Source organism: Crocodylus porosus, unplaced genomic scaffold (genome assembly GCF_001723895.1).
Source record: "Crocodylus porosus isolate Cpor-Errol unplaced genomic scaffold, CroPor_comp1, whole genome shotgun sequence".
Lineage (NCBI taxonomy): Eukaryota > Metazoa > Chordata > Crocodylia > Crocodylidae > Crocodylus > Crocodylus porosus.
Window position 1 is genome coordinate 35988299 of NW_017728917.1, and position 25722 is coordinate 36014020.

At 47.2% G+C, this 25722-nt stretch overlaps 1 protein-coding gene across 1 annotated transcript in view; it reads right to left on the reverse strand.

Annotated features, from left to right (window-relative positions):
• Positions 1-1757: 1757 nt before the first annotated feature.
• Positions 1758-25722, reverse strand: part of TEX264 (testis expressed 264) — a 126165-nt gene continuing 102200 nt past the window's right edge. The window contains exon 6 of the mRNA XM_019537091.1: positions 1758-2646. Coding sequence (XP_019392636.1) covers positions 2324-2646 — 323 coding nt within the window. The 3' untranslated portion in view covers positions 1758-2323. The remainder of the gene's footprint in view (positions 2647-25722) is intronic.

Sequence of the window (25722 nt, forward strand, 5' to 3'; positions counted from 1 at the left end):
GACTGGGTCGATGCTGAGGCACAAGGCAAGGCTGAAGACTGCTGGGTGCTGAACTCCATTTATGCTGCATGGATCCAGGTCCACTGACAAACACCGAGCAAGTAGTCATTGATCTGGGGCTCCTACAGGGAGGACATGAGCTGAAGAGCATATTAGCAGGACGGAAGATCAGGACTTTCAAGCTTCCCTCCTGCCCTCTCCCTCTTCTCTCTGGATGTCTCCATCCAGTCAGGAGAACAGAGCTCTGAAAATGCTAAGGGTCTTCACAGATCGTTTTTCACTGATCTCAGCTCCAAGTCGTCTCCACTCTATACTACTCTATATCCATACAAGAGCCTTAGCCAGGAATGCATCCTGACCAGTGCCTCCTTTGACCCTCAATGCAGATTAGGGTCTGCAGGCTGACCCAGCCCAGTCTATAGGCTGCGTCCCCAGCATTCCCTGGGTTTCAGTGACAAGCTAAAGAATATGCTATGATATAAAACCTGATCTAGTGACGCATGCCGCTGTGAAAGCTTTCATCTCAGCACCTGGGAACCTCTGGCAGTAAGAGAGCAGTACATAAGCTCCACTCAGCAACAGCCTCTATGAATCTGCATCTACCTCTACATTCTCCCCGCCCCACTACACCCCAGCACTGAATGGGCACACTTCCAGCACCAAACTGTGTCTGCAACACTGCATTAGTGTATCTGAGAATCACCAGCACTGAGATACCCTAATACTGTGTGTGTGTGTGTGTGTGTGTGTGTGTGTGTGTGAGAGAGAGAAAATCTGCCCTAGCTCTGAAGTATATCTACAGATCCTATGCATAACCCCCAGTGCTGGGAAACCATTGCAATAGCCCTAAATACCCTCCCCCCTTTTATATGTACATACAGCATTCTGCCTATAAACCTTCTGCAACAGGAAAACCACATCTTGGACCAGCTCCCACACAGACAAGCACTGTCTCTTCTATACCACAGCACCCTATCCAGGCATCGACAGCATAACCAGGGAAAGACTATGTTCCCCTCAATTACCCCTAAGAATAATATGCAGCAGATCCCTGCCCATCCCACCCTGCTCCCCCCAAAAAACCACGTGAAAGCCTTCAAGGAGGCTGTAAAGATGATGCAAAGTGTCATTCTCATTCTCTAGCCTGGGACCTGCTCTGGCTCTAAAGAAGGCAGGAAAAAAGATGGGAATGGGAAAGTAAAGCAGAGAGCTGCCAGAACAAGACTCAAACCCTCCTCACAGGAGAGAGTCTTGAGTGGTAAGGGGACAGTCTAGTTTAATTGTGTTTGAGGTCATGGAAGTGAAGATTGGCAGACTGAGAGACAAACCCTCTATTCCCCCGTCGGTGGGACACAGGAGGTGGCAAGGCAAGCTTCTCTTTGCTGCCTCTGCCAGCATGCTTTACCCTTGCCCAGAGGGACATCTTCTAACACAGAAAGAGGAGCTGGGTCTCCACGACTCTTTCAGTCCAAGTCAAGTGGCAGCAAGTTAAGGCCCCTAGTGAGGATGCTATCACTGGTATAGGCTTGTGTATACTGAAAACCCTCAATGAATTTCGCATAGACCCCAAGCAGCTCCTAACAAGAGTAATGTCTCTAGCTCCAATCAGCAGGGAAAGCCAGGTCTTCTACAAGGTAGAATAATTTGAGAGCACAGAAAGTTTGAAGCACAGGGATAGTCCAGCTAAATGTGAAAAAGGACAGGAACCAACACTTCCAGAGACAGCCCTGTGACCCCTACCCCCAAACCCACACAACTCAGAGCAAAAGCATTCACTTTATTACAGATCCCGAACGCTCTGATGTCAGCTTCAGAACGCCAATTTTACATTGTACCTTTCATTTTTATGGAACAAAACCATTGTTTGCTCTTTGGTGCCAGTAAATATGTGTCTGTGTAACAGAGAAATAGGCTGCCTGGAGGAGAGGAAGGGGCTGGGTGTGGGGGTGGAGAGAGGACCTGGGCTGTCCACGCACACACATCCACTGGCTTGTGCAGAGCTCATCGTACATTTACAGACACACAAACTGCAAGTACATTTCACTGCTCATCAAACAGACTGCACCTCCGCCCCCCAGCTCTCTGCTGTAATACATATGCTGGTGAATGGCTACTGCAGCACAGCTCCCAGCAACAATTCCCCTTGGTATAACCGTCCTTCCCTCTACCACTCAAAGTGCCCATCTGCAGAGAGCAGGGAGCAGGTCTCAGTAAGAATCAGTGACTGAAATCTCTTGGTTGGAGAGAAAGAAAACAGGACAGGCAATCAGTTCTCTGTGATTACAATCCCTACTAAAGGCAAGGAAGCTGGAAGGACTCTGCTTTATTCTTCTCCCCTCTCCTTCTCCAAGGCAATAGGCTCCTTGGTCCACTTGGTCTTCATGCTCTCCTGGTCCTCTGTGTAGCTCATTTCAGAAGGTAGCGCTGCTGAGCTATTGCCATCCCCACTGACTTCCAGGTCCAGCTCCTCAAAGGAGGAGCCGCTGGCCCCCGACTCACTGTAGCTGTGCTCGCTGCGATTGTCTGTCTCATCCCGGCCATGGCCAGCTGTGAATGGTGATAGGATGGAGGTGGCCACGGAGGTCTCTCGGCTGTCAGTTGTGGCCTCCAGACTGATGGAACTCGTCTCACTCAGGGTGTCAGCCCCTTGGAAAAGGAGAGAAGAGGAAGAGGTTAACACAGAGGAGAGGGCAATCCAGAGGAGGGCAGAGGAGGCTGTTCCTACAGCTCCAGCCTTGGAGAGATCAGTCCCATTGTTATTCCATTAGCCCCCACGAAGGGGCTTCTGCCAAGAGGAGAACGCTGTCAAAGAGATATTTGCAAAAGAGATCGAGTCCAAACCAACTGTACAAATCCTCTCATCTTTCCCAGCAAGAGAGCTCACCTGGGAAGGCTGGGGGAGATCATGGGGAAAGTGCCATCCTGCCAAGGAGGCAGTGTCTCAGCTGCAGAAAATGCCAAGGAGCATATGGCACAGGCATGCATTATCACCCCAGCCCATCTGGCTCTGTCCCAAACACCTGGAGACTAGGGCGCTTTTGGTTGGTATGTGCTTCTCAGCAGGCATCTGTTTGCATTCTGGTGTTTCTAAGATACCAAGTCCAGATTAGGGCATTAGGATGACCAAGCAAAGGCCAAAGGCTCCAGCTCAGCTGAAGTTACCCTGTAAAGTTTCATATATGCCATCATAAAGCACCAAAATAGATTGTGGGGCACAGTAATAATCGGGTACAAAGTACTATGTCATTGCAGGAGTTTGGGTTCATAGAGTAATGCTAGGTTGTTAGGACAGCTACTGGACACATGCTGGACAAGATACATTTCACCCTTTTAGCTCTCAGGAAGAGACCAGCTTCCTTCTATGACACTTTGCTTTAATTTCTTTTCTCCTCTAGCTCCAGTGTCCCCTTTCCTCCTGCAAATTGATCCCCGCTCCCTTCCAACTGCCTAATCTTTCCAAGACACCAAGATCTCCACTCCACTCCTCCTACCTCTCCTTCTGCTAGCAGACAGCCTTCTGCTCTTCATACTTCTGATTGCCCCACCAGTCACCCTCTGAGGCTGAGTTGCCCTGGGTTCCAGGCTAGCATATACCTGCTAGGAGAAGCGCAGGCTGCTGGAAGTTGCCTCCCCCGACTTGCTCCTTATGTGAAGCAAAAGGCAGTAGGAGTGAGGGGCACTAATGGAGGCGGGCTGGCTGAGGAAGAGCCTGGGGCAGCATGATGAAAGACAGGCTCAACCAGTGAGCTGACCAAGCCACAACATCCTCTTGGACACAGACCCCCCTCATCCCTTGCACCACACCTCAAGAAACTGACAGCCCTGAACAAGAAAACACCACAGGCCTAGCCAGTTTTCTAAGGGTTTAACCAGAAGACATAGCAGGGCAAGTAGCAGGGAGCGGGCACTGCCAGGAGAGCCCGAATTGCACTTCTTTGAATGGCTTCAACATACAGTCATACAGCCCTTTACTTTTCAATGCACTCTCCTGTGAGCTGCACCCAAACCTGCCTCCTAGCACTTTGTATTTGCCCTGCTTGTGCTTTTCCAAATGCTTTAAGGCACCAGCACTTTCTGCAGAGAGGAGATAAATACCTGTGTGAGCCTGAAGCGTCCTGCCATGGGATGGCAGGGGCAGTGAAACAGCTTCACTGGGGAGTGACACCACTGAGCACTGACAAGGAGCTCTATACTGGACATGCAGTGGTGGAAATTTGGAATTGCTTGTGTCCTAGAAGTGAATGAAATCCATCACACTTCATGGCCGGGTGACAGCCAGTGGGAACAGTGGGGACACTGCCTGTGTCTGCCAAACGTGCTATACTACAACAGCTCCTGTGGAATAGCTCCCAAGTGCACACTCCATTCTATAATAAACAGGACTTTATCCCAGTATTCACACAAGGGAGTTATTCCCTAATAGCTAAATGCTACCAGAGGAGTTACAGAGGACTAGTTATTCATGAGCTGCTATACCCGTCAAAAGTCCCCTGGGTAGCCACGGCCTCTGGCTATTAGCAAGCAGGCACTGTCAGCATCACAAGAACACTGCTACTGATAGCACTAATTGGTCGTCAGCCACAGCACTTCTCTCCCATCACCTATGCCCGACCCCTGCAGCACAGACACACCAAGCTCCGGGCTGTATAAACCCCCCTGCTCTGAAGGACTTGATTCTCAAAGGAAAGCACCTTCCTCCAGCCTTCAGCTGGCTGGCATGTGTCAGAGTTGCTCCTCTCTAAGTCAGGACTTTCCTGTCTCAGGAGAGTTAAAGCAAGTGGTTGTGGCTGGTGTCTGAGACTGAGATCATAAAGAACAGGCACTTCTATCAAAGGAGCTCTTTGTGCCTTAGAAAAGCCTCATGTTGCCCCTGGGGGAAACTGAGGCACCGAGTGGCAAGGGACTTGTTCCAGCTTACAGTGAGTCAGGAGCAATACCAGTGCTGGAGCCCAGGTTCCTCACAAGGCTCAGCTACTCCTGCAAGAAGGTCTGCTCTTGACATTGTGCCTCAGTAATGAGCTAACAAGCTTGTTGCAGGTGCACGGGTTGTGATAGAGATCAGCATGGCAGTGATCACATGAATATACCCCAGATGCTTGGAACTGAACACAGGGCTAAGGCCTGCCAGCCCTCAGGGGAGCAGTGTGTGGTATAGTGGGCTTGAGTATGTGTGAGACATTGCTCACTCCTGGATGGAATGATACTGATTCGCCTGCCAGGGTAAACTAGGATGCTGCTTTCTGTCCTGTCCCTTGGGCCACATGTGGGCTGGCACCTGTGGCAGCTGGATGGTCACCAACCTACCTCCCCAGGGTCTGGCTGCTCCACAAGTCCCTGGCATTTTAGGTTTGTATTTCAAAGGCTCTGTACTTTGCCCCTTGGGTTATGTACCTCAGACATGGATCTGGACAGGTTTTCCAGGAGGTGAGCTAAACAAGCTGGATGTGCAGTGGGCCACTGAATTCTGCTTCTTTGGAAATGTGCGTTAAACGTCTCAGTGAAGTGAAGCTGGTGATTTCACTAAATCCAAGCAGCGTTTTTTCTGTATCACTCAACTGTCACAACATATATCCTGGGCTCCCTGCACAGCCCTGCCAACAGCCCCAGTCCTGGCTTGCAGTGCACCCCATCCAGAAAACAGGGCAGGACAAGCCTACAGGGGGAGTTCCTGAGCTCTGCTCCTCTACGGCCCCTAGTTCACTCTCCCAGAGAAGGCTCTTTAGAATCAGAAAGCTAGTAGCTGCCCTGGAGACTTGAGCACTTTCAAACAAGGCTCCATTTGTTCCCAGGACGCATTTCAGCATTAGGTCCAGCTCCCTGCACTTCCACTAAAGCTGCCCCCTCCCCCTGCCCATGCAGCTCAGACGTGGGGAGACAATGACATTTGTCTCTTGGTAGCTCGATGTGCCTAATGCTTTCCTCACCTAGGGGCATAAGCATGGTCCAAAGAAGACAATAAAGGCTTTGTGGTCCAGCTGCCCTCTCCTTTTGCTCCAGTTCTCTAAGTGCAAGCCCTTCAGCCACTGTGCTGCTGTCTGAGGTGAGCCCTATGTGTGTGTGTCCACGAGGTACTGCAGTGGACAGGAGCACAAGAGGCCAGCCATGAGAACACCGGGGTGCCCTTCTGCCCCTAGAGGATCAGTGTACCTTGCCGTACAAGAGGGGTGAAAAGGAGAGGTAGCAAGAAGGAATTCAACTGCATGCACACCCCCCACCCCCCCCATAACTAGTACCCTGAGATAAAGCCTCAACTCAGCAGTGCAGATATCCCTGGGGACAGTGTTGGAGGACAGCATGGTGACATGCTCTATAACACAGTGATGTCTTGAGGTCCAAAGCCAACAACTGGCATCTTACTAATATTACACAGGCAAAAGCAATGTAATAGTCCATCAGGAAGGCTGCACTCAAAGAGTTGGGAATACAAAAGTAACATTCAGCCCCTTTGTGCTTGTGCATTATGATACAGTCTTGCATTACATGATCACATACTATTTTGAACAAAGGACCCTGCCTCATTCAGTACCGAGATGGACAGCACTCTGGGAATGAATCCAGGGCTGTGCAGCAAGCAGTTTATTGAAGTTAGATCCATGTAGTAAATGAGACAATGACATGCAAGAAGAAAAAGGATGGTCTTGAAATGAAAGACACCACCTCAGTGTTCTTCATTTTCTGAGTACCCAACTGGAGGTACCTGGGCCTTGTCTATCACATGTACTGAGTAATATATATATATGGGGGGGGCGGTGCATGTGTGTGTGTGTGTAACATCTGTGTGGGAACACTAAGTGCTTCAGCTGGGTGGTGAAGTGGTACCTTTGGAACTAAAAGCCACAGCAAATAGCTGCATAGCTTGTTCTTCACTTACCAACCCGCTGTGAACAAAGTGAGTTGCAAACCACGAGAATATGAAAGAGCCAGGATCTACTGGAGTGGATATACGCATCCATCTTGCATGGATGTAACAATGCCTACTCTGTTATCTCCTGCATATCGTAGCCACAAAGCATCCTATAGCGCACAGAGGATCCTGAGTACACATGATATGCATCAGGGCAAGACGGGAACATCACCAAAGCTGGGGACCCCTTCTATGGCAGGAATTAGTTATATCCAGATGTTCCTAGGAAGTGGGTCATACCCCATACTACACAGGCCAAAAAAACCCAGTGATCCTTCCAGTCTGACTTGAGGGAAAGACCTGTCTGAGGAAGGCCAATGTTCCCTCCTGACCCCAAATCTGGTGAAGGACTTCACCTGGAATGTGCAGCAAGACTCATTGGCCAGGCACCTGAAAGGTTTCTCAGCACCACTTAGGGTATGTCTCAGGGCCTGTCTTAAGGAGGGGATCACTTAGTCTGCAAAATCAAACCCAGGAGGTCTCAAATTTGGTGACCCATCACTGAGACATGCAAAATGTCAGCCCCCTTCTCCCTCTGTGCCTCAGCTCCTCTGCCGTAACTTAGGGATGATGAGAATGTTTTCCTACAGCGCACAGGAGTTATGAAATTAAATTAATCAGCTGTGATGTGCTCAGACATTAGCATACCACAGAGAAGCCCATGAGAAAATAAATAATCCCCTACTGAGTGTGAAAAGTGCAAGAAATATGGTAGGTCACCTGAGGATATGAAGAAAAACTGAACAGCTGTTTCATTTCTTGAGGGTCTCCATCCTATGCACTGAATAAGACAATGATTATGTAGGAAATAATAGTATGGAGTCATGTGATGGAGGATGGTATCATGTGCACAAAGAGCAGAGTTAAGGGTAAAGAGGAAATATTAATTCTGGCATTTCCTAGAGTGCTTGATTTTGCCAGCTGGTGTTTTTCAGCATTGTTCTGTTGAATATAGATTCCTTCTTTTTAAAACCTCACAAATTATGGTATGTCTTAGTATTTATGTTAGTTCAAGAGTATCTCAGGTAAGCAAGCAGCTCAGCATATATGAGAGCAAGTATGGTACTGACAAACCAGAGGCTGGGTGAACTTAACAATTCCAGCTCCACCATACGTGTTTGTCCAGTCTGCTGCTCTCTAGTGGCCTCTTCATGTCAACATCCACAGCTCAATCCACTCCCAAACTCTTCTCTGAAGCCGACCGAGTCTGCCTGGCCCATCCTGCTGTAGTAACCCAGCCTTTTTACCAACAAATCCTCCCACGTATCTCTAGCTGATGGGCAGCTGGAAGCATGAGGACCCTGGCACCAGCCAGGAACAGGAAGAGTCACAGGTCTTTTAAGAATCTCCTCAGCCTTGACCCCTTCAGTGAGACATGTCAATAGTCATAAAACCTGGGATGTGCTCTCTGCATTTAGTAAGCATTTGTCAATGCAGAATTGATTAAAAACACTGGACTCTGGAAGATTGTTGCTTAGTGCAAGGCTGTAGAAGGAGCTCTGAGAAACTCAATCCTACTTAAGTTGAACATATCTCATGAAAGAGCCTCTCCCATACCTGATTTCAGCTCTAGGCCCCATAGCTTCCCTGTCTCAAGGGCATCTGGCCCTTGAAAGCAGTTTCATGAGCCTGAGCAGTGCTGCATTTCAGTCAAAATGAAGGCACCCCAAATCACCCATTGCTTGAAAATCTTGGTTCTGACTTTTTAGCTTTAAAGACTTGAAACATCTCCAATAATGGCATGAAGTGCAGTAGGCAGGACCATCTCTCAAATCTAGGGGTTAGCTCACCAAGGAAGGTTAGTGGACTCCAACCAGTGTCCACACCAAACTAACTCTGCACATTTGGTGTCCTGAGCTCAGGAGAAGTTGAGGACCGGATGGCTGCACAGCAGGATGGAGGGGTGCTGGCAGGGCTGTGTGGGGAGCCCTGGGCTGGAATGGCAGAGGGCTTCAGGTCAGGATTGAGAGGCACTGGCAGGGCTGTGGCAAGCCCAGAGCCAGGGAGCCATATGGCATGACTGAGGTGCAGGGGGAAGCTTGCTTAGTGCCTCCTATTCCTTTGCCTGTCCACAGGCAGAGCTGTTAGCATCTCCCAGCAGCGAACAACACTGACAATGCACTTCTGTCATGTGCAGCCTGCAATGTTCTCTCCAAATGAAATTCCACAGGTATTTGCTGCCCAAGTAGGCAAAGGCCTGCTTGGAAACTACAGAGAAGCAAGGAGAGGAAGGGAATGATTAGAAAGGCAAACTACTAAGCAGAAGCAGCACATGCCTCCACTGGGAGACAGCTGCAAGCCCAGGCACAGCATCCCTTTCCCTGGGGCCAGGGGTGTTTTACAAGCCTACGAAGTACAAAAATATTTAAGGACACGACCCTTGAAGACCTGGACTCCAGTGAGATGTGTGTCATGGATGACCCGCAGCAGGAAGACATGTGTCCTGGGAGGGGCTGAGACCTGGAGCAGGGAGGATGGGGGGAGACAAATCTGAACAGACAGATAATTTTGAAGACCTGTCTGAGGAAGGCCAATGTTGCAATCAAACCCCTCATCACCACAAGGCCACCTGGGTCACAGTGCAGACAGTGGCTGCTAATGGGCCCACTGCTCCAGTTTCTTTAATAAGTATTCGGAAACCTCCCCCCGTTCTGATTCTGCAATGCAAACCCCATGTGCAGATGGTTCTCTCTGTCCTCCTAGGTCGCCCTCTCCACAATCAGAGGACACATCCCAGTCCACTGATCACTGGCTGACCTCTCAGCGCACATACAGACCCTTCTCCATGATCCTTTTACTGTACATGCCCCAGAGCACCACTTGGATGCTGCCTGCCTCTAGCCTCCTCAGGTCTCCGTCTCTATGATCTGTGTCCCCACACCCAGGCCTTGGGCAGCCCGCTTTTCCCTGCCCACTCTGAGAGATCAGATCATAGTCTCCCCATCCTCAGCTCCAGTGCCTGGATCATTGTCTCATTAGTTTGGACAACAACACAATTAAAAGGCTGAGAAAGAGACAAGTGTGTCAGATAAAAACAGCAGCTTAGAGCCGTCGCCAGGGCAACTGGCGGGATGACAAAACCTGCCTGGAAAACATTAATCATTGTCAATTATGACATCACTAAGTTATGACAACAGCAACAAACATGAGTGTATTGTTTCTGGGGAAGAAGCAGATTGCCTGTGTCACTAACACAGCCCTTTGCTGATTTCTTTGTCTTCTCAGAGGATAACCTGCCTCTTCACTCTGAGGAAACAGCTTCAAGACTCCCCCCAACAATCACTGATGCCTTGTTGTTTAAAAAAAAGCCAGAAACCCAGATCTGATTCTCTTAGGGGATGTAGAGCTTATAGCACTTCTCAGCTCTACCCCGAACTCAGCATCTGACCACAGGCATGTCATGTCACCACCTGCACAGTGAGGATGATGATGGTTTCACCGGTGACTGAAAGGCTGAATTTATGACCTGGTTAAGAACTCTGAGGTCCTTGCACGAAGGGCAACCAGACCATGCTGAGCATTAGGGCTGTGCAAAATGGCACCACTCCGTTTAGACGTGCGCTTCGACGGAACAGCATTTCGTTTCAAATTTAATTTCAATTCAAAACTGCTATTCCGTTGTTTTGCTGTTTCACCCACTGGTGTTCTGTGGGTTATAATGGGGAAGCTCGAAACAGCTTATAACTTTGACATTTATTGCCTGATTTGGATGAAACCTGCAGAAATGATAGCCCCTTCTGAGGGCATGAAGCCTGCCAAGTATCAAGGAGATAGGCACAGGGGTTTCAGGGCAACTGCACCTCAAAGTCTTGAAAGAAAAAAACTCATGTCCCATGTATGTGTTACGCCACAGCAGGATCAAAACTTCAGGCCTGCTAGGCCCGCTGAGGCCACGAAGCCTGCCAGCTGTCAAAGAGATAGGTGCAGGGCTGCCGGGTTCTGGGGCCCTGCACCTCCGGCTGCTGACAGGCGAAACTCGTGCCATGGGTGAGTGCCATGGGTGGGTGACAATGTGTGCGTGTGTTAAGATGCGCCCTCACACAACTGACAACAAGGCAGAAAGCAGGGCAGGTCAAAGTGCTGCCTTTTTTGCAGTTTTTCCATCCCGCCCCCAGAGCGCTGGGATTGGAAGGGGCCTCAGGAAAGGGTGACAGTCACTGGCCAGCTACACAGTCAATAATGAGAGCACCCCCCCTTCCCCCTCGACTTCCCCCTCCCTCTCCTTACTTTAGTGGCTGTTTCCCTGCAGGAAAGCCCAGCTTGAGCTTTGAAACTCAAAACGTTAAAAAATTTTTAAAACGTTTCGACTTGCCTTGTTTTGTTTCGAGGCTGTTTTGAAGCTCTCTGTTTTGCTTCGATTTTGTTGTTTCGAGCTCGAAACATGTCAAAACAGCGTCAAAATGAAACTGCCGGCGAAATTTCGCACAGCCCTACTGAGCGTACTCACAAGTGTTTCTTCGCTGGCAGGTTCTGGGGGGCAGACCCACTGAGTCTAATTCTTTCTGCATTTGCACTGGTTTTACTCCAGAGAAAATCCACTGACTTTAGTGGAGTCATTCATGACTTCCCTAGCAGTCAGCAAGAGGCAAAATCAGGCCTACTTCATTTCTGTGTCAAGAGCCAAGCATTTTTATGACGTGTACACAAATTCAGTTGGTTAGGGTGGTAATGAGCACTAGCAGATGTTAATATCCTGACCTGCTCCATCCTCTTCTCCGCATACACCAAAGAACAGCCAAAGCGGCATACATGAAGCTCAGTGTATAGTGGTCAAGCAAGGAGGAAGGGAGCCGAATGGAAAGCTTTCCCTTTTATGGAACACTAACCTCCCCCTCCAGAAATGCCACCATCAGGACTGCTTGATGTGCACATGGCCTCCCACAAGACTCAGAGCATTTTACAGCATTACCATGTAGATCCATAAAAGCATCACTTCACATCACCCACCTCCAGGCTGGGGGTGGCAGCTGCTTTGCACCACCCAGTAAAGCTATACTGCCATTTAGGGATAGATAGAAGTATCTAATGCAATTGGGAACAGGGTGTATAAATGGAAGGAGAATGTGAAATTCGGCAAGGACACTTATCATAATTTATCTGGAAAATCAGCACAACACAGCACAGCACCTCCTAGTAACATAAGAGGGTACTGGCTCAGCTGTCATTCAAAGGGGAAAGTGTCCCTACTGAAACATCAACTCCAATGAATGCAGCAACTCTACTGTCCTTAGAAGTCTCCAATTCAAGAGTAAACTAAACCTGTCCCTTAAGTGACAGCTGAGGAGATGAGAGACAAGGTGTCTTGGCTGCTATAATATTAGCAATCAGTAAAAGAAGTGGAAGAGGGCTATAAGGAAGGAAAATCAGTCAGAAGTGAGGAAGACCTCACTGTGTGGGGATGGCTGGAGGAGAAGCTTCTTTTTTTAACTACTGTCCAAGAAAGGGCAAAGCTCGATAATCATTCTTCATAACAAGGCCAGAGGTATTGTTTTGCTGTGTCTGGAAGCTTGAGAGGACAGAGGCAGGCCCTCTCCATCCTTCTGAAATCAAGGTTGCCCAGGAGAAATGAGCAGTTCCCTGATTTTATTAGTACCAGCAACTGCTTTGCAATAAAAAAAAAAACCACACTAGTAACTAAAGTTCAGAAGATTGTTTTTTTCTTCCCACCAACTGAATGGCAGGAGTTGGGCCTCTAATGGAGGAAGGTGGGGCAATAGAACGCTTTTTCAAAAACTCCATTAAGTTGTCATGGACCCTCGCTATTTTCCTATTGCCATCTCTGCTGTTTACTAAGGAAACGAAATAATAATGGCAGTTGTTTCCTTTCTGATCAGCCTCATTCCATGGGGCTGATAGTGACAGCAGCAATTCTGCTAGGACTGAGCTATGGGTTCAAGAAAAGGCTTTTTGAAGCCATTCTGGTTCAGTCCCATCCATAATTCCTGCTGGGAACCAGGGGAACATGCACTCAGATGCAGGGCACACATCTTAGTCCGTGTTCTTCAGTTCTTGACTGAAGACAGACTTGGCCCTTCTCTTCCTGGGCATTTATCTGCCCAGCTCATCTAGTGGAAATGAGTTATAGTAGGTTTCAGAGAAATCTTCCTTTCTATGCATAAATCATCTTCTTTCCCCACTTTCCAGTGTCCTCTTCCACCTCCCCAGAGCAAAAAAGAGTAAGTAGGAGCACAGCAACGTTCTCCCCCACAGATGACTGTTCTTCATCAGTCAATCCTGGGCTGAGCTGGCCAGTGTCTGTAAAATACTCAGATCCCAGAATGAAAAGTGCCTGATAAGCATTCATTCATTCAAGTGATTAAAAAACAGCAGAAAATTGTGATGTGTTTCCTAACAGATCAAGGAGTCCCGACATAGAAACTACATTTCCAATAAGTTAAAAATATGTTTTTTAACAGGAAAAAGTCTCACAACTTCTGCTCTGTTTGGATACTCACTGGAGGAATATCACATGTGTGAGCAGGGAGCAAAGCAGGCAGAGCCAGAGAATAGGGAAAGCTGAAGGACCCTCTGTTGCATCAAGGACTCACGGCAGTGCAGCAAGGCAGCTAATACCTCTAGACCATCTGAGAGGTTCCCTACTTTTGTCAGGCTGGGCATGCAAAGGAGCATGGGAGTCAGGAAAAGGATCTGCAATAAGAACAGGTTGGGGAGAGAGACAGCCTGGTCCTAGGGGTCTCAGCCCTTGTCATAGAATTAAACTAATTCCCTAAGTGGCTTGGCTGGTTGGTTCTTAATATAGCTGCCAAGTGAAGCCCCACGGCACTGTTCTCAAAAGGTTCAGCTTCTCTCTTTGAAAAATGGAATGATGAACTAAAGGAAACAAAGAGATGCTCCCCTATGAGATGATCATCCTCTGGTTCAGTAGCTGCTTCCCCTGATGCTGGAGGGAGCTGTACCTGTGAGGTGGGGATAAGGAAAGATCATTAAGTCCCATCCAGCATTCAAACAGTTTATCTTAAGGGAGCCCTTGGGATAACTGACAATACTTTGGGAAAACCTAAGATGGCCCCAGGAAGTCCATCCTCCAGGTTTTACACAGCGCTCTACGGACACCTGTGCAGTGCACACAGGCTCAATGAAGTGCACTAAGCTGCAGCACCATGACTTTAAGGAGGTTCTGGATCAGAAGATGCAACATTCACAAAAGTCTTGGAATCACTGAACAAGATGGTCCTTCCTTAGTGGTTGGTTCTCAACCCCCAATCCTATAGTACTGGTGTTCTGTGGGCTGCAACCAGGTGGCACATAGGTTGGTTTAAGTACAGGATGGGAATAAGAATCCACTCTAACTACAGGGATTCACATAACATCTGACAAAGTAGGTTGTTACTTACGAGAACTCATGCCTCTCTGAACCAGCTAGTCTCTAAGGTGATACCCTGCTCTACTTTCTACAAGGATTAAAATGACCAAGATGACACGGCAAGAATTTGGGGGGTTAGGTCTTTGTACTGCTGCCCTACAGGGCCCAGTGTGGTTAAGTGCCTGATCCTGGGCTCCGATAACCCAGGCCTGAGAGGCCTTATGGAATCTTTGTTGGGAGAAACTGCCTATATGAGACTTGTCCATCAGCTTTTTTCATCGAGACGGTATAGGCAATGTGGCCTTGTTCACTGTAAAAGGGAAGTACAATGAAAGGGCAAAAGGCAAGAAAGGGAAAGGCACATGTCCTGGTTCTCTAAAGCCAGCAATACTGGGGGACTAGTCTTGTAGTGTGCAGCAGACCAGCAGACACTGCAGGCCCAGCAGAGAAACGTGGCCTCCACTCACTTCACTAAGCTGGGCTCAGGGTCACTTGGCAGGTGAATAGCAAGTTTCCAAAGGAGAAGCTTTCAGTCTAGACTCCTCAGAAACAGTAACTTAGGAAGGCTGTGGAAAGGATGCTCTAGTTAACCTGGAGAATTAGTGTAGCTGCACTGGAGTCACATCCCCAAACCCTTCCAAGACACTTCTATTATGACTGCAGCCTCCCCATCCATTCTAGCCTTTGGTCTGTCCTGGTCTAACAGTGCCAGTCATGCCAAACAATGTAATGGCTTTGTGATTCAGACAGATTTCCATTCAAGACTCCCAAGTCATGGCACTTGTAAGCCTCGGCAGATGGGAAGCAGAGATTAGGAGCAGGAATAGGAGTTTACTTTGAAGAGCTGCCGTGTGTTGTCATGAACTAAAGAAAGAAAAAGAAGGGAGAGAAAAAAAAATGAGAACCTTGAAAGTTAAAAGCATTAATAAACTTTACGTGTGGTTTCAGGCTCCAGTGCTCTGATCCTGCACTCTTAGAACTGCATTGTTCCAAACCCCCAGCAGCCTTGTCTCTTTGTTCCGCTTTGAGGGCGACAGTAAATAGATTCATGTTTCCTTTTAGCCAGGCACTTTTTTCACCACTCTGTCACTTTTAATCATGTTTGAACATCCTCAGTTGGCAAACTTGGCCATTCTAGCAGACTCACCTCTTCTGCGGATGCTCTGGATGCAGCCAGGATGTGCCCCCCGGTGAAGGGGCATAGGGCAGCACAAAGGATGGAAGATGAGCAGGTGGAAAAGCAGAGTTGGATATGGGATCCCTTGGCAATAGTGAGATCACCATGAACCCTGGCACCTGCTGCCTGAACAGATCCTGCTGGTAGATGTATAGGACAACATCCAGAAGGCTGTCAGGAGTAAATGTCACAGACCTCATAGATGGCAGTTGGGTGAAACAGAAAGACCAGTTTCTTTGGCAGAACAGATGTCTCATGGACATGGGCAAATCTCCCCATATTCCCCTGGCATCAAGCTTTTGGTGCCTGATACACTTTCTTGTCATAGAATCATAGAAAAATTAGGGTTGGAAAGGATCTAAGGAGGTCATCTATTCCAACCCCCTCCCCTTGTCAGGATATCTGATTTCAAGACACCCTGGAGTTTGCAATTAACACCCATGAATCACTGCAGGAACCCCAAGACTCCTGCCTGAATTGCACCAACCCTCTGTCAGTAGTTCCTCATAGTTCTCCTTGTTTAAAAAACCGGGCAGGGACTTGCTTCCATCTAACCTTCTCTCTACTCCTCTGCCTTTGTTCTCCCTGGGCCCCACACATTGCCCTCCTTCTGTAAGGACAAGGGCGTTTGACTCTGCAGGCCCTGCCTTGCCTTTTCACTGTTCTTTGTCAGTTCCCACCTCACCCTTGAAGTGTTTATTTCCACTCACATCAATGCCAATGCCAGCATCAGTGCCTCCACTAGGATTTCGTTTATCTCGGTAGAACTTCTGGAGCTCGGAGCAAAGAGTCCAGACTAAATCAAGCTGAGTACCACCAGAGTAGAGTCTTGTAACCTATGGCAGTCATTGATCAGCTAGGACTCCACACTGGACATAGCTAAATGTGAGATCCAAATAAGAGGCAGGTGTAGAGAAGGCTGGTGTGATGATCCTGATTTCCCCGCATCTGCTCACTGAAGGCACCTGCACTGCTCTTTTCCTGTTAAGTAGGATTTCTCTTATTAGCTCCTATGTTTCTGCCAGGTAGATGCAGTCACCCTTTGGGGAGGGCAGTTGCTAAATTTAGCTCAAGCCAGCTCATCAGTGAGTCTCAATATTCCTTCCTCTGTCTGACCTCCGGAAATGCCTTGCCTCATGCAGAAGGGAAGACATCAGGTCTCCAGACTACCACCCCCTCTAAGTGCAGAAAGGAGCTACTCAGACGGTGTACCAGCCCATGCACCTATGCCTTAACCCAGAAGTGTCAAACTTTCAGTCCATGGGCTGGATCCAGCATGGGGGACAGGGCTAAGGCACCCCTGCCCTAGCTCAAGGACTAAGTCTGCTGCTTAGTAAAAAAATCCATGCTCATCATCCATTCTTGACCACAAAGATGATGTCCCTCCAGGGACTACTGGAGTGCTCACTGTGTCCTGGAGACAGCTGTCATACTCCAACTGTCTACAGCTGGCCAGGCAATAATGAAGACATCCAAAATCCGTGGCCACTCATGACAATGATGGCTGCATTATTTCTCAAAAGAAAGTTTAGATTTGGCAGAAGATGAAAGACTTCACTCAGTAAGGAATGCTCCCTGTGCTTGGATGAACAATTTTTTAAAAGCCATAATCTGAGATATCTCAGGGAAATTTGACACTGACACCAGCAGCAGCATAAACAACCTGCCTCTGGGTACTACCAGTGGCCTCCTGACAGGAGTGTTGAGTACCATACTCACCAATGAACTGCCTTCAAACAATAAATAAGTTTCCTTTCAGCTGCATAGGACTTCTGTAAGGAATCCACTTGAGATCACCTTAGTCAGATGTCAGGACACATGGAGGATGACTCATAACTGCTATATGTACAGGAGTTCAAAGTCAGAGGCAAGGTGGGGAAAGGGACACCCAAGAGTGTTGTCGCAGTCTAAATATGTCTTGTGCAAGGTACTTCGAATCTCTCCTCTTGTCTACGTCACCTTCATACATCTCTACCCCCCAAAAGCCTGCTGATATAAAGGTGTGAATCCCTATGTATCTCACTCTCCGTGGCCCTCACCAGCTCCATTCCCAAGATGACACAGTTGCTGGATTCAGCATGGGCAGGGTGTGAAAGTCTTATCTACAACATGTAGCTGTTTCAGGCATTGAGAAAGCCACATGTATACCAGGATTCCTGCTATTTACTGTTTCCTCCAAGGACCCCAGAAGTTGTGTTACAACCAACAAATCAAAGTTGCCTTGCTGTCCCACCACAGTAGATGCATGAATCAGGAACGAGAAGATTTTCTTAATTAAAAAGAGAGACAGTTTCAGACATGCCAGGTGTAAAGACAACTCAAGTTAGTGATGGGGTCAGTTCTGACTAGGAAGTTATCTCCAGGCTGTGATAACAGGGAGCCGCAGAACCCTCCTGAGACTTGAATCATTATTATAACAAGATTATACTGTATTTATATTAGACCGGGACTGAAGTTGTAAGGCTCGGCTGTGGATCACTTCAAGGGTTTGATTTGGCCAATGAGAAAAATAAGACCAGTTGCAAAGTAAAGACCTGTGTTTGAATCCAAATTCTGAAGATTTATATCTTATACCTATATCTTCTTTCATCCAGATTTATTCTTAACCTCCTTAAGTTACATTTCCTCAAATATAGAGGAAATTCTCCAGTGGGCAGGGCTGACTGGCATTCATACTGAGATCATCAGAGCTGCAACAGTCCATCCATGTGTTGAGAGGAAAATCTTCTGTACTGGGAGTTGGCCCCTGATAAAAGAAACTGTGGCAGATCTTGGAAATGTGTTAAGAACTGCCTGAGGGCTTCACTCAAGGCCTCCAACACCAACTCCCATAACAGGATGCATCTCACAAGGGTCAGAGCAATATGGCACCAGTTAACTCATTCAGGTTGGCACTTTTTGAGAGCCGGATTATCCCAGATGTTGAGCTGAAGCAGTAGAGGAAAAAGTTTGCTTGATATGTCCTATTTGATGGTCTGAAAAAACTGTCCTCTTTGATGTTGACTGACATAGAAAATATTTTGCATAGTGCTAAGAGGCAGCCAACTCTAGGGTGCACCATGACAGCTGATCTGCATCAACTGTACAAGGGACATGAAAGGAAGTTCTCTAATTGAAATTACTGGGTGGATTTCAGGAGAGCAGAAGACAATAACTGCATTGCAATTTGGCTAAGAAAACAGAAACAACAGCCTTTCCTCATGCCACAAGTGGCATGTTTGTCTGTTTTTAACAAGCCTCAGAGGCTCACATGTCCTCCAGAAGAGGACGTGGAGGATACATCGTCCAAGAATTCAGTACCCAGACAACGAGCTGAGGCATGAGTTCAGTACAGAGGGAAGCACTGTGTGCGGGATCATCAGTGCTAGGCTGAGAACTCTCTTAAGAGTTGTAGCATATACTGCTTCAGCGTCCTGCATGACTACACTGGGGGATTTCCAGTGTTCTTTCTAACCCTTGGCCTAACCCTGCTTTTCCTCCACTGGTAGTAGTACTGGAGGGTGTGATAGTGTGGAATAGATATGTCAGAGCACACGATTTTTAACCAACATGACATTATGCTGGTCAAAAGGGCAATACTGTCTACACTTGTGCTTCATTTTTCCAACCACCCTTGGCTTGAATTCATGCCTTTAATGCCATAGCAAGATGCCTTAACCACTTTGCCAACAAACCTCTGCTGGGGTGAGCGACCTCCTGGAAATCAGCTGCACTATGCATCCTATTTGCACGGCACAGAATGAAGTGTGCTTGATAGGGAAGCACCTGCCAGAGCCTCCAAGGAAGGTGTAGGGCTCAACTAGGTCACAGCAGAAAGAAAATGCTGGATGGTGGCCCTGCTCTTCAGGGAATGGGGGTAGGTCACTGGGCATGTCCAATATTTTGCTGTGGATGCTGTCACATTCTGACAGAGCCTCCACCTGAAAGTGCTTCACTGCGATTCCCTTCAAATGGCAAGGGACCTCAATTCAATTCCTGGCATACAAGCAGCCACAACACAGCAACCAATGCTGCAATGATGCTACATGACAATTTGAGCAGAAAATCCCAGGACAGCACTGTTCAGGGAGACTGAACTTCACTGTCACCTGCAAAGGTGGCCCCTTCACATCAGGGCTTAGGTGCATTCCTAAGGACAGCTCATGACGATGCTGTCCATATTGTACCTGCTTGGGAGATAAACAGAGAACCTCTCTCACTGGAGTTGTCAATCTGGCACCTTTCACTTACACAAAATCTCTCTCTCTCTCTTACACACACACACTCATGCACATGAATTAAAGAGACAGCAAAACTGTCACCCCTAGGAGCAGACTTGTTGCTCATGGACAATTGCTGGAAATACATGAGAAAAGCAGCTAGTCAGGTCAAAATGATCTGCCACAAAGGAGACTAGAGACAGAAAGACAGAGAGATGATCCTGGAAGAAAGTGAACAAAGGGAAAAGGAAACATCTCCTCCTTTCTTTGGCCACTTGGTAGGACAGGCAGGGTGGTTCAGTATAATTCATAACCATTTTAGCATTAGTTTTCCATGCAAAATCACCAGGAATGTAAGAGGTTCCATTTTCATCTATCCCCCTTGCCTGCCTGGGGATACCTGCTCCCTCTTCAAGAGAAATTCAGAAAGAGGGACCATAATAGAGATCTTCCTATGATCCTGTCTCAGTGTTAGGGTGACAATATTTGGATTTTAGGGAGCACTGGATTTGCAACTGAATACAAGGCTGTAACCTGTGGCCTAGCAGAGCTGCTGACCACAAGGCAGAATAATATATTAAAAGTATATGTAAGATGCTTAGGCAAGCAGATTTTGCTTATGAATACTTATGTTAAGCCAGCTATTTGCTTATGTTAAGTAACCATTTTAACTGCGTCTTTAAAGTGAGTCTGTGTGAGTCTGCATGCTGTGAATGAGGTGAAGCTTTAGGAATAACATGAGACAGAAGAACAGACTGGAATGTGAAAAACAACATGTAATTGGTAACAAAATCCAAAATGAACATATGCGAAAAGGTGAATGATGATTAGTGAAGAAACCTCCAGGTTGTGGTCAAAGACCGCCCATTGACCGAAGAAGAAAAGTCAAGATCTTAGACATGCACTCTTAGCAAAAAGACATGTAAATGAATGAAATGCATAGGCAAATCCATGCTAATGAAGTAAACAGTAAACAGAGGCAGAGTTTGAGAGGGGAGGAGAAATGGGTGGAATCAAAGGAGGAGTGAAGGTAAAGTAAATGTTAATGAGTATAACCCAAAGCGTATAAATGTAGGAAAAATTATTGTTCATGGCTGCTCCCCTGGTTTCACAGGCTGTGTGTCTGCGAGGGAGCTGGCCTGAAGCTGTCTCCATTCTGAATAAAGCTGTTGTGAGCAATGTGTGCTGGTGTTTGCTCCCTGCTTGCTCTAGTGAGTAACAGAATCCATGAGGAATTGGATCATTGTCTCCCTAGTCATTGGGCGCCGCAGGGAGTCAGGGTCTAACACTCAGGTCAAAGCAACTTACCTCTAACCTAAACGACACTATGGAAGTGCCATCTCTATGGGTTGTGACTACTTCAGTGTGACATCATAAAGCTCATGACAGCCACCCTGCCGCTCTGTACCTATGTTGCATGGCTGTTTCTCTTTTAAGAACAGATCGCTGGCTCTGAGAGAGGACATGACAACTGAAGGGGACAAGCAGCCTGAGGCTATGTCTGCACTTCAATCATCGATTGCAGCACACAAACATGCCTGTGGTAGCTTTAATCCTGCTAGCTCAGGGCTGATAGCAACAAAGTCTTGGTCGCAGGGAGATCTAGGCAAGCCTACCCAGGGCCCTGGGTATTTACTTAGGAGGTGGCTGTGCTACTAAGGCTTCACTGCTATTGTTATTACCTGACTGTGAGGATGACGCCACCTGAATGCAGAGTAGGAAAAGGGCTATAGGACAGGCAAGAGCCTGGGGAGGGCATACTGGAATTTCCAAAGGACTTGTGGACAAGCAAGGGTTAAAAAGTGAAGAAAAGCTTTTGTGGCCTCCTGCTGTGACGGAAGAGCCTAATCCATAATTCTTCCTTTCAGTGCGTTGGCCCTCCTTCCCCAGCCAGGCTCTGAGCTCTATCAAATATTCATCTCCTCTCTCTCTAAATAATAGATCAATGTAATAACAGGAGAGGCGCAGCTAATCACAGTGTTTCAAACCCCACACAAAAGCCACCAGGAGATGGGCAGGGGCAGGCAGAACAGCAGGGGTGCCAGTGCCTGGGCCTGCCAGGCTAAAATGGCAGAGCAAGCACGTGAAGCAGGCAGGGAACCTGTGTGTAACCCCCCAGCGGGATGTGCACTTGCAGCCTTCATTCAAGGAAGGTATATTGTGACCCAGTGACACAGGCACAGCAACAAGCTGATCCCTCTAGCAACAGGTGCTAACTGGACAGACACACAGACTTCTTCCGAGAGAGAAAGGGGAAATGTGGAGAAGGCCCACGGAGGCTGGGGGGGCACCATGAAGTAGCGTGCTAGCTTTTTACAGCTTGAGATGGGGTTCAAAGCCTGCCTTGGATTTATAAGAGATGAGATCTGACTCGCACTGGTTCAGATCTGTGGGCACAGCACAAGGCTCCTGGCCTTTAAGCTGAGAGATTTCTGCTTAAATGTAGTTGAAGTCTGATATACCAGGGAATGTTTCAGGTCAGGATTAAGGGCATCAGTAGAGCACGGTGAAGCCCCTAGGGCTGGAAGAGCAGGGAACATGCAGGTCAGGTCTGCACCCTGCAGAGGCTCCAGAAAGGAAAGGCAGGACTGGGAGGACTGGTGATGTTCCGTATCCGTTCCACCCATGATCCCTCCTTAAACATAGTTCTTCTGGAAATAAGGTCGCCAGAAAGCATTCTGGGAGGCCTTCTGCTACAGCCAGGTTGCTAATGGTACCAATTTATCTGTAACAAAGATAGCATCTGAGCTTGTTAGCAGAAGCCACCACCAAGAAAACATCTCCAGTCACTCCAAAAAACACGTTCTTCCTTCAACCCATGTTAATAGGCTACTTTTGTTTGATTTGACCTTCTGATCCTCCCTGTGCTGACAGGGTCAAGTCAGAGAGCACCCTGCTGAAAGCAAAGCTGGAATGAGGGCTCTTGGAGCCCATAGCTGATGCTAAAGCCCTAGAAAAGAATTAAGTGCAAAACAATGCTAATTGTGATTGACACCAGACCCGGGAGAGCCATCAGCCTCTTTCCAAATCCTCCTTCTGCTGACCTTGATGGCTGCAGAAAATGGAAAGGATTGGTGCTACATCATAGGTGCTGAGCATCCTAATTCCTCTAGGCATATTCACAGAAGTGGTCATATTCATTGCAGTGGGCAGAGATATTAGCTAAAGGAGATGCACTGAACCCAAGCCAGCAGGTACTGAACACCCTCCATTGGTACTGAAATCAGGTGCAGCTGAGGGCACTCAGCACCTCATCGGATTAAGTCGATAGAAAGGAAAGATGACAGACAGACTCGAGAGACAGATGTGATTTTTTTCAAGGTTGCAGGATCACTGCTCTACTTCAGAAAGCCAAAGCCTTATTGCACATCTACAGGTCGCTGGGTTCTGAATGACACCATCCATATCCGATGTCTGTGGGGAAATGGCAGAGCCTTCTGCTAGAAATTCGTAAATGAAATCACTAATGCAGACAGACTTGGGAATTTCTAATATAGCTCTTTGTAAAGAGCTAGGAGAACCCCAGACAAGAGGTGCTGTACTGGGGAAGAGAATTATTAAATATGATGGCTGCTTGGAAATCAAAGCAGGTTTATAAAAGCCCCTACACATTTCCTTTGTGTGAAACTGCATTTTCCTGGCTTTTTTAAACATCTAGGAGGAGGTCTGGGGGTGAGGGGGAAGGTAAAAATTGCATCACTTGCAGATTATTTTTGACACCCCAATCCCACCATTCTGTAAACTACATAGTTTAGGGTTGTAGCTTGATGAGAAGAGGGAGGAAGATGATAAGACAAGATCCAATCCTACAAAGCACTGAGCATCCTTATTTCCTATTTGCCTGCACGAGAGTGTAAGGTGCTTAGCAGCTTCCAGGGGCCAGGACCAAAGAGAAAATCACAGATTGCACACATCCCATTCAGCTGCCCCATATAAATATACTTTATAGGCACACATGCAGAACACATAAATGCATTTCAAGGAAACAGTGAATAAGGCTACCTCCCCATCCCAGGATTTGGTTAGCATTGCAAAATATTAAGGGCTGGATCTGGGTGTAAATCATGGTACATCCACTGACTCCAGAGAAGCAACGGTGAATTATCCAGGCTGAGAATCTGGTGTAACAGATGTGGGGGCCATACCACTGCCAGATTTATCTGATATTAGTTTCTACACAGGTACCTTTATAACACTGGGAAGTCTGAAACAGCAATCGGATGGGTCAAGTGATGATCCAAAAACCCATGTAATTATGGAAAAACAAGTTTGCGGGTCAGAACTGGGCCACTGTGGCCTTCATATCAGGCCTGTACAGCCAGACAAGGGGGGCAGAAATCAATGGATAATGAATAAAAAATACAGTAAGCTTCTAGATCATTTAAGATCCTTTACCCACCAGCATGTGCATTGGAAGAAGCCATGACTCAGGATGAACCCGTTCTTTTGAACAGCAAACAAAAAGGATGGGGGGGAAGCAATTTAAGAAAGAAAAAAAACCCTTTCTACTCACCTCACAGTCAAGGCCTGACTTCAGCTTGGCTGTGAGCAGAATAGAAAGAGTGCCAGGGACAGCCTTATGTTCCACAAACCCTTATGTGCAATGTTTATGGGCAGTGGGCAGTTCTGTCGGGAAACTAGAGAATGGAGAGGTAGAAGGTACTTATTTTGTTTTTACTGATATTTCTTGTATAAGTTTGCAGTGCTTAAGGGCGCTGAACTGACAACCCTAGAGGCCTCTTGTCACACAACAAAAATATAATGATTACAGCAGTTCAAGGCCCCCTGACCCCACCCAACCCAAACCTATAATGAATCCATCAAGGAAGGGGTGTGCCTCCATAGATCATTTAGTTCCTGGATTCTCTACTGAGATTACTAACATAAGGGCCAGTTATTCTGGCACTGTTTTAATACCACTATCTACTCAGTCAAAGCTGGCCTAAGACCAAGAATTCATGTCACAAAGCCCATTGGCCAAAAGAGAGAAACAATTTTTGGTCACTAGGAAAGCTGGAAGCTGTAGGGGAAGAGTGGCAGAGGACAATCACTCTGGATAGACCCTGCATAAATAGCCTTCCATTTGCATCCACTCTGTGCCATTGTGAGACACAGGATACTGTGCAAGGTATACCTGTGGTCTGATTCAGCATGGCATTTATTTTCTTATGTACTGCTTACCTGAACAGGATTTCAAGCAACAACGTACAAGTGGAAGGCTTTCCCCACCACTAGCAGTCTTCCCTGAAGAGGCATTTGCTATTATTTGCTACACAAAGGGTCGCTCTATTCTTCCAAGTTTGATTTTAAGTGAATTATGCCAAATTGGTGGAATTGTGACATCAGGGGAGAGGGGTTGTGACATCAATGGTATCTCGACCAACCATTAGTCTGATTCACACACTGAAATCCTAATGGTGAAATTGCTGTTCCAATTGTTCAGTGGGTTTTTTTTACATTTCACAGTCATATGTCATGGGCATGGAGAAGGGTCAGGATGGGTGAAGAAAGTGTGACTACTCAGGGCCTATACACTACGTTAAGCTCCATCATCAGTCTCAGTTTTACTCATGCTAAATGGCCAGCCAATTATTTTACAGCACTGACATATAAACTCAACCCTGGGTCTTTATGAAGGCAATTGAAACCTCTCAAGGCTATGATTTGAAGCTGGCTTTCCACAGTCAGAAAGTCAGCATTGCATCAGGTCATGTTTAGAAAGATTATCTTTGCAATCAGAAAGTTGAAAAAAAAATGACAGAGCCATCAAAGAACTGCTGGCACTCTGTTGACTGTGTGTTGCTACATCCAGGACCTCATAGTGACCTCACAGATGTGAAGTCTAAACATCTCACAACATCACAAGCGTGAAAAAACTTTTCCTTCATACACCTAGCTGGTGAGGGGAATTTTAACCACCTGTGGGGAATATCCAATCACATTAGATTTCTCTCTCTTTATAATCATCTTTCTGTTTTTCAACAGCTTTATAGAAACTTTTTTTCCAATCAATTAATAATGCTAACCAAAAGTCATGTTACAATAAAGTCAGGTAATTCAAGCCCTGGACAGATATGCTGTTTGAAGAGCTCCAAATGCCTTTGAAGCCCTCCAAACA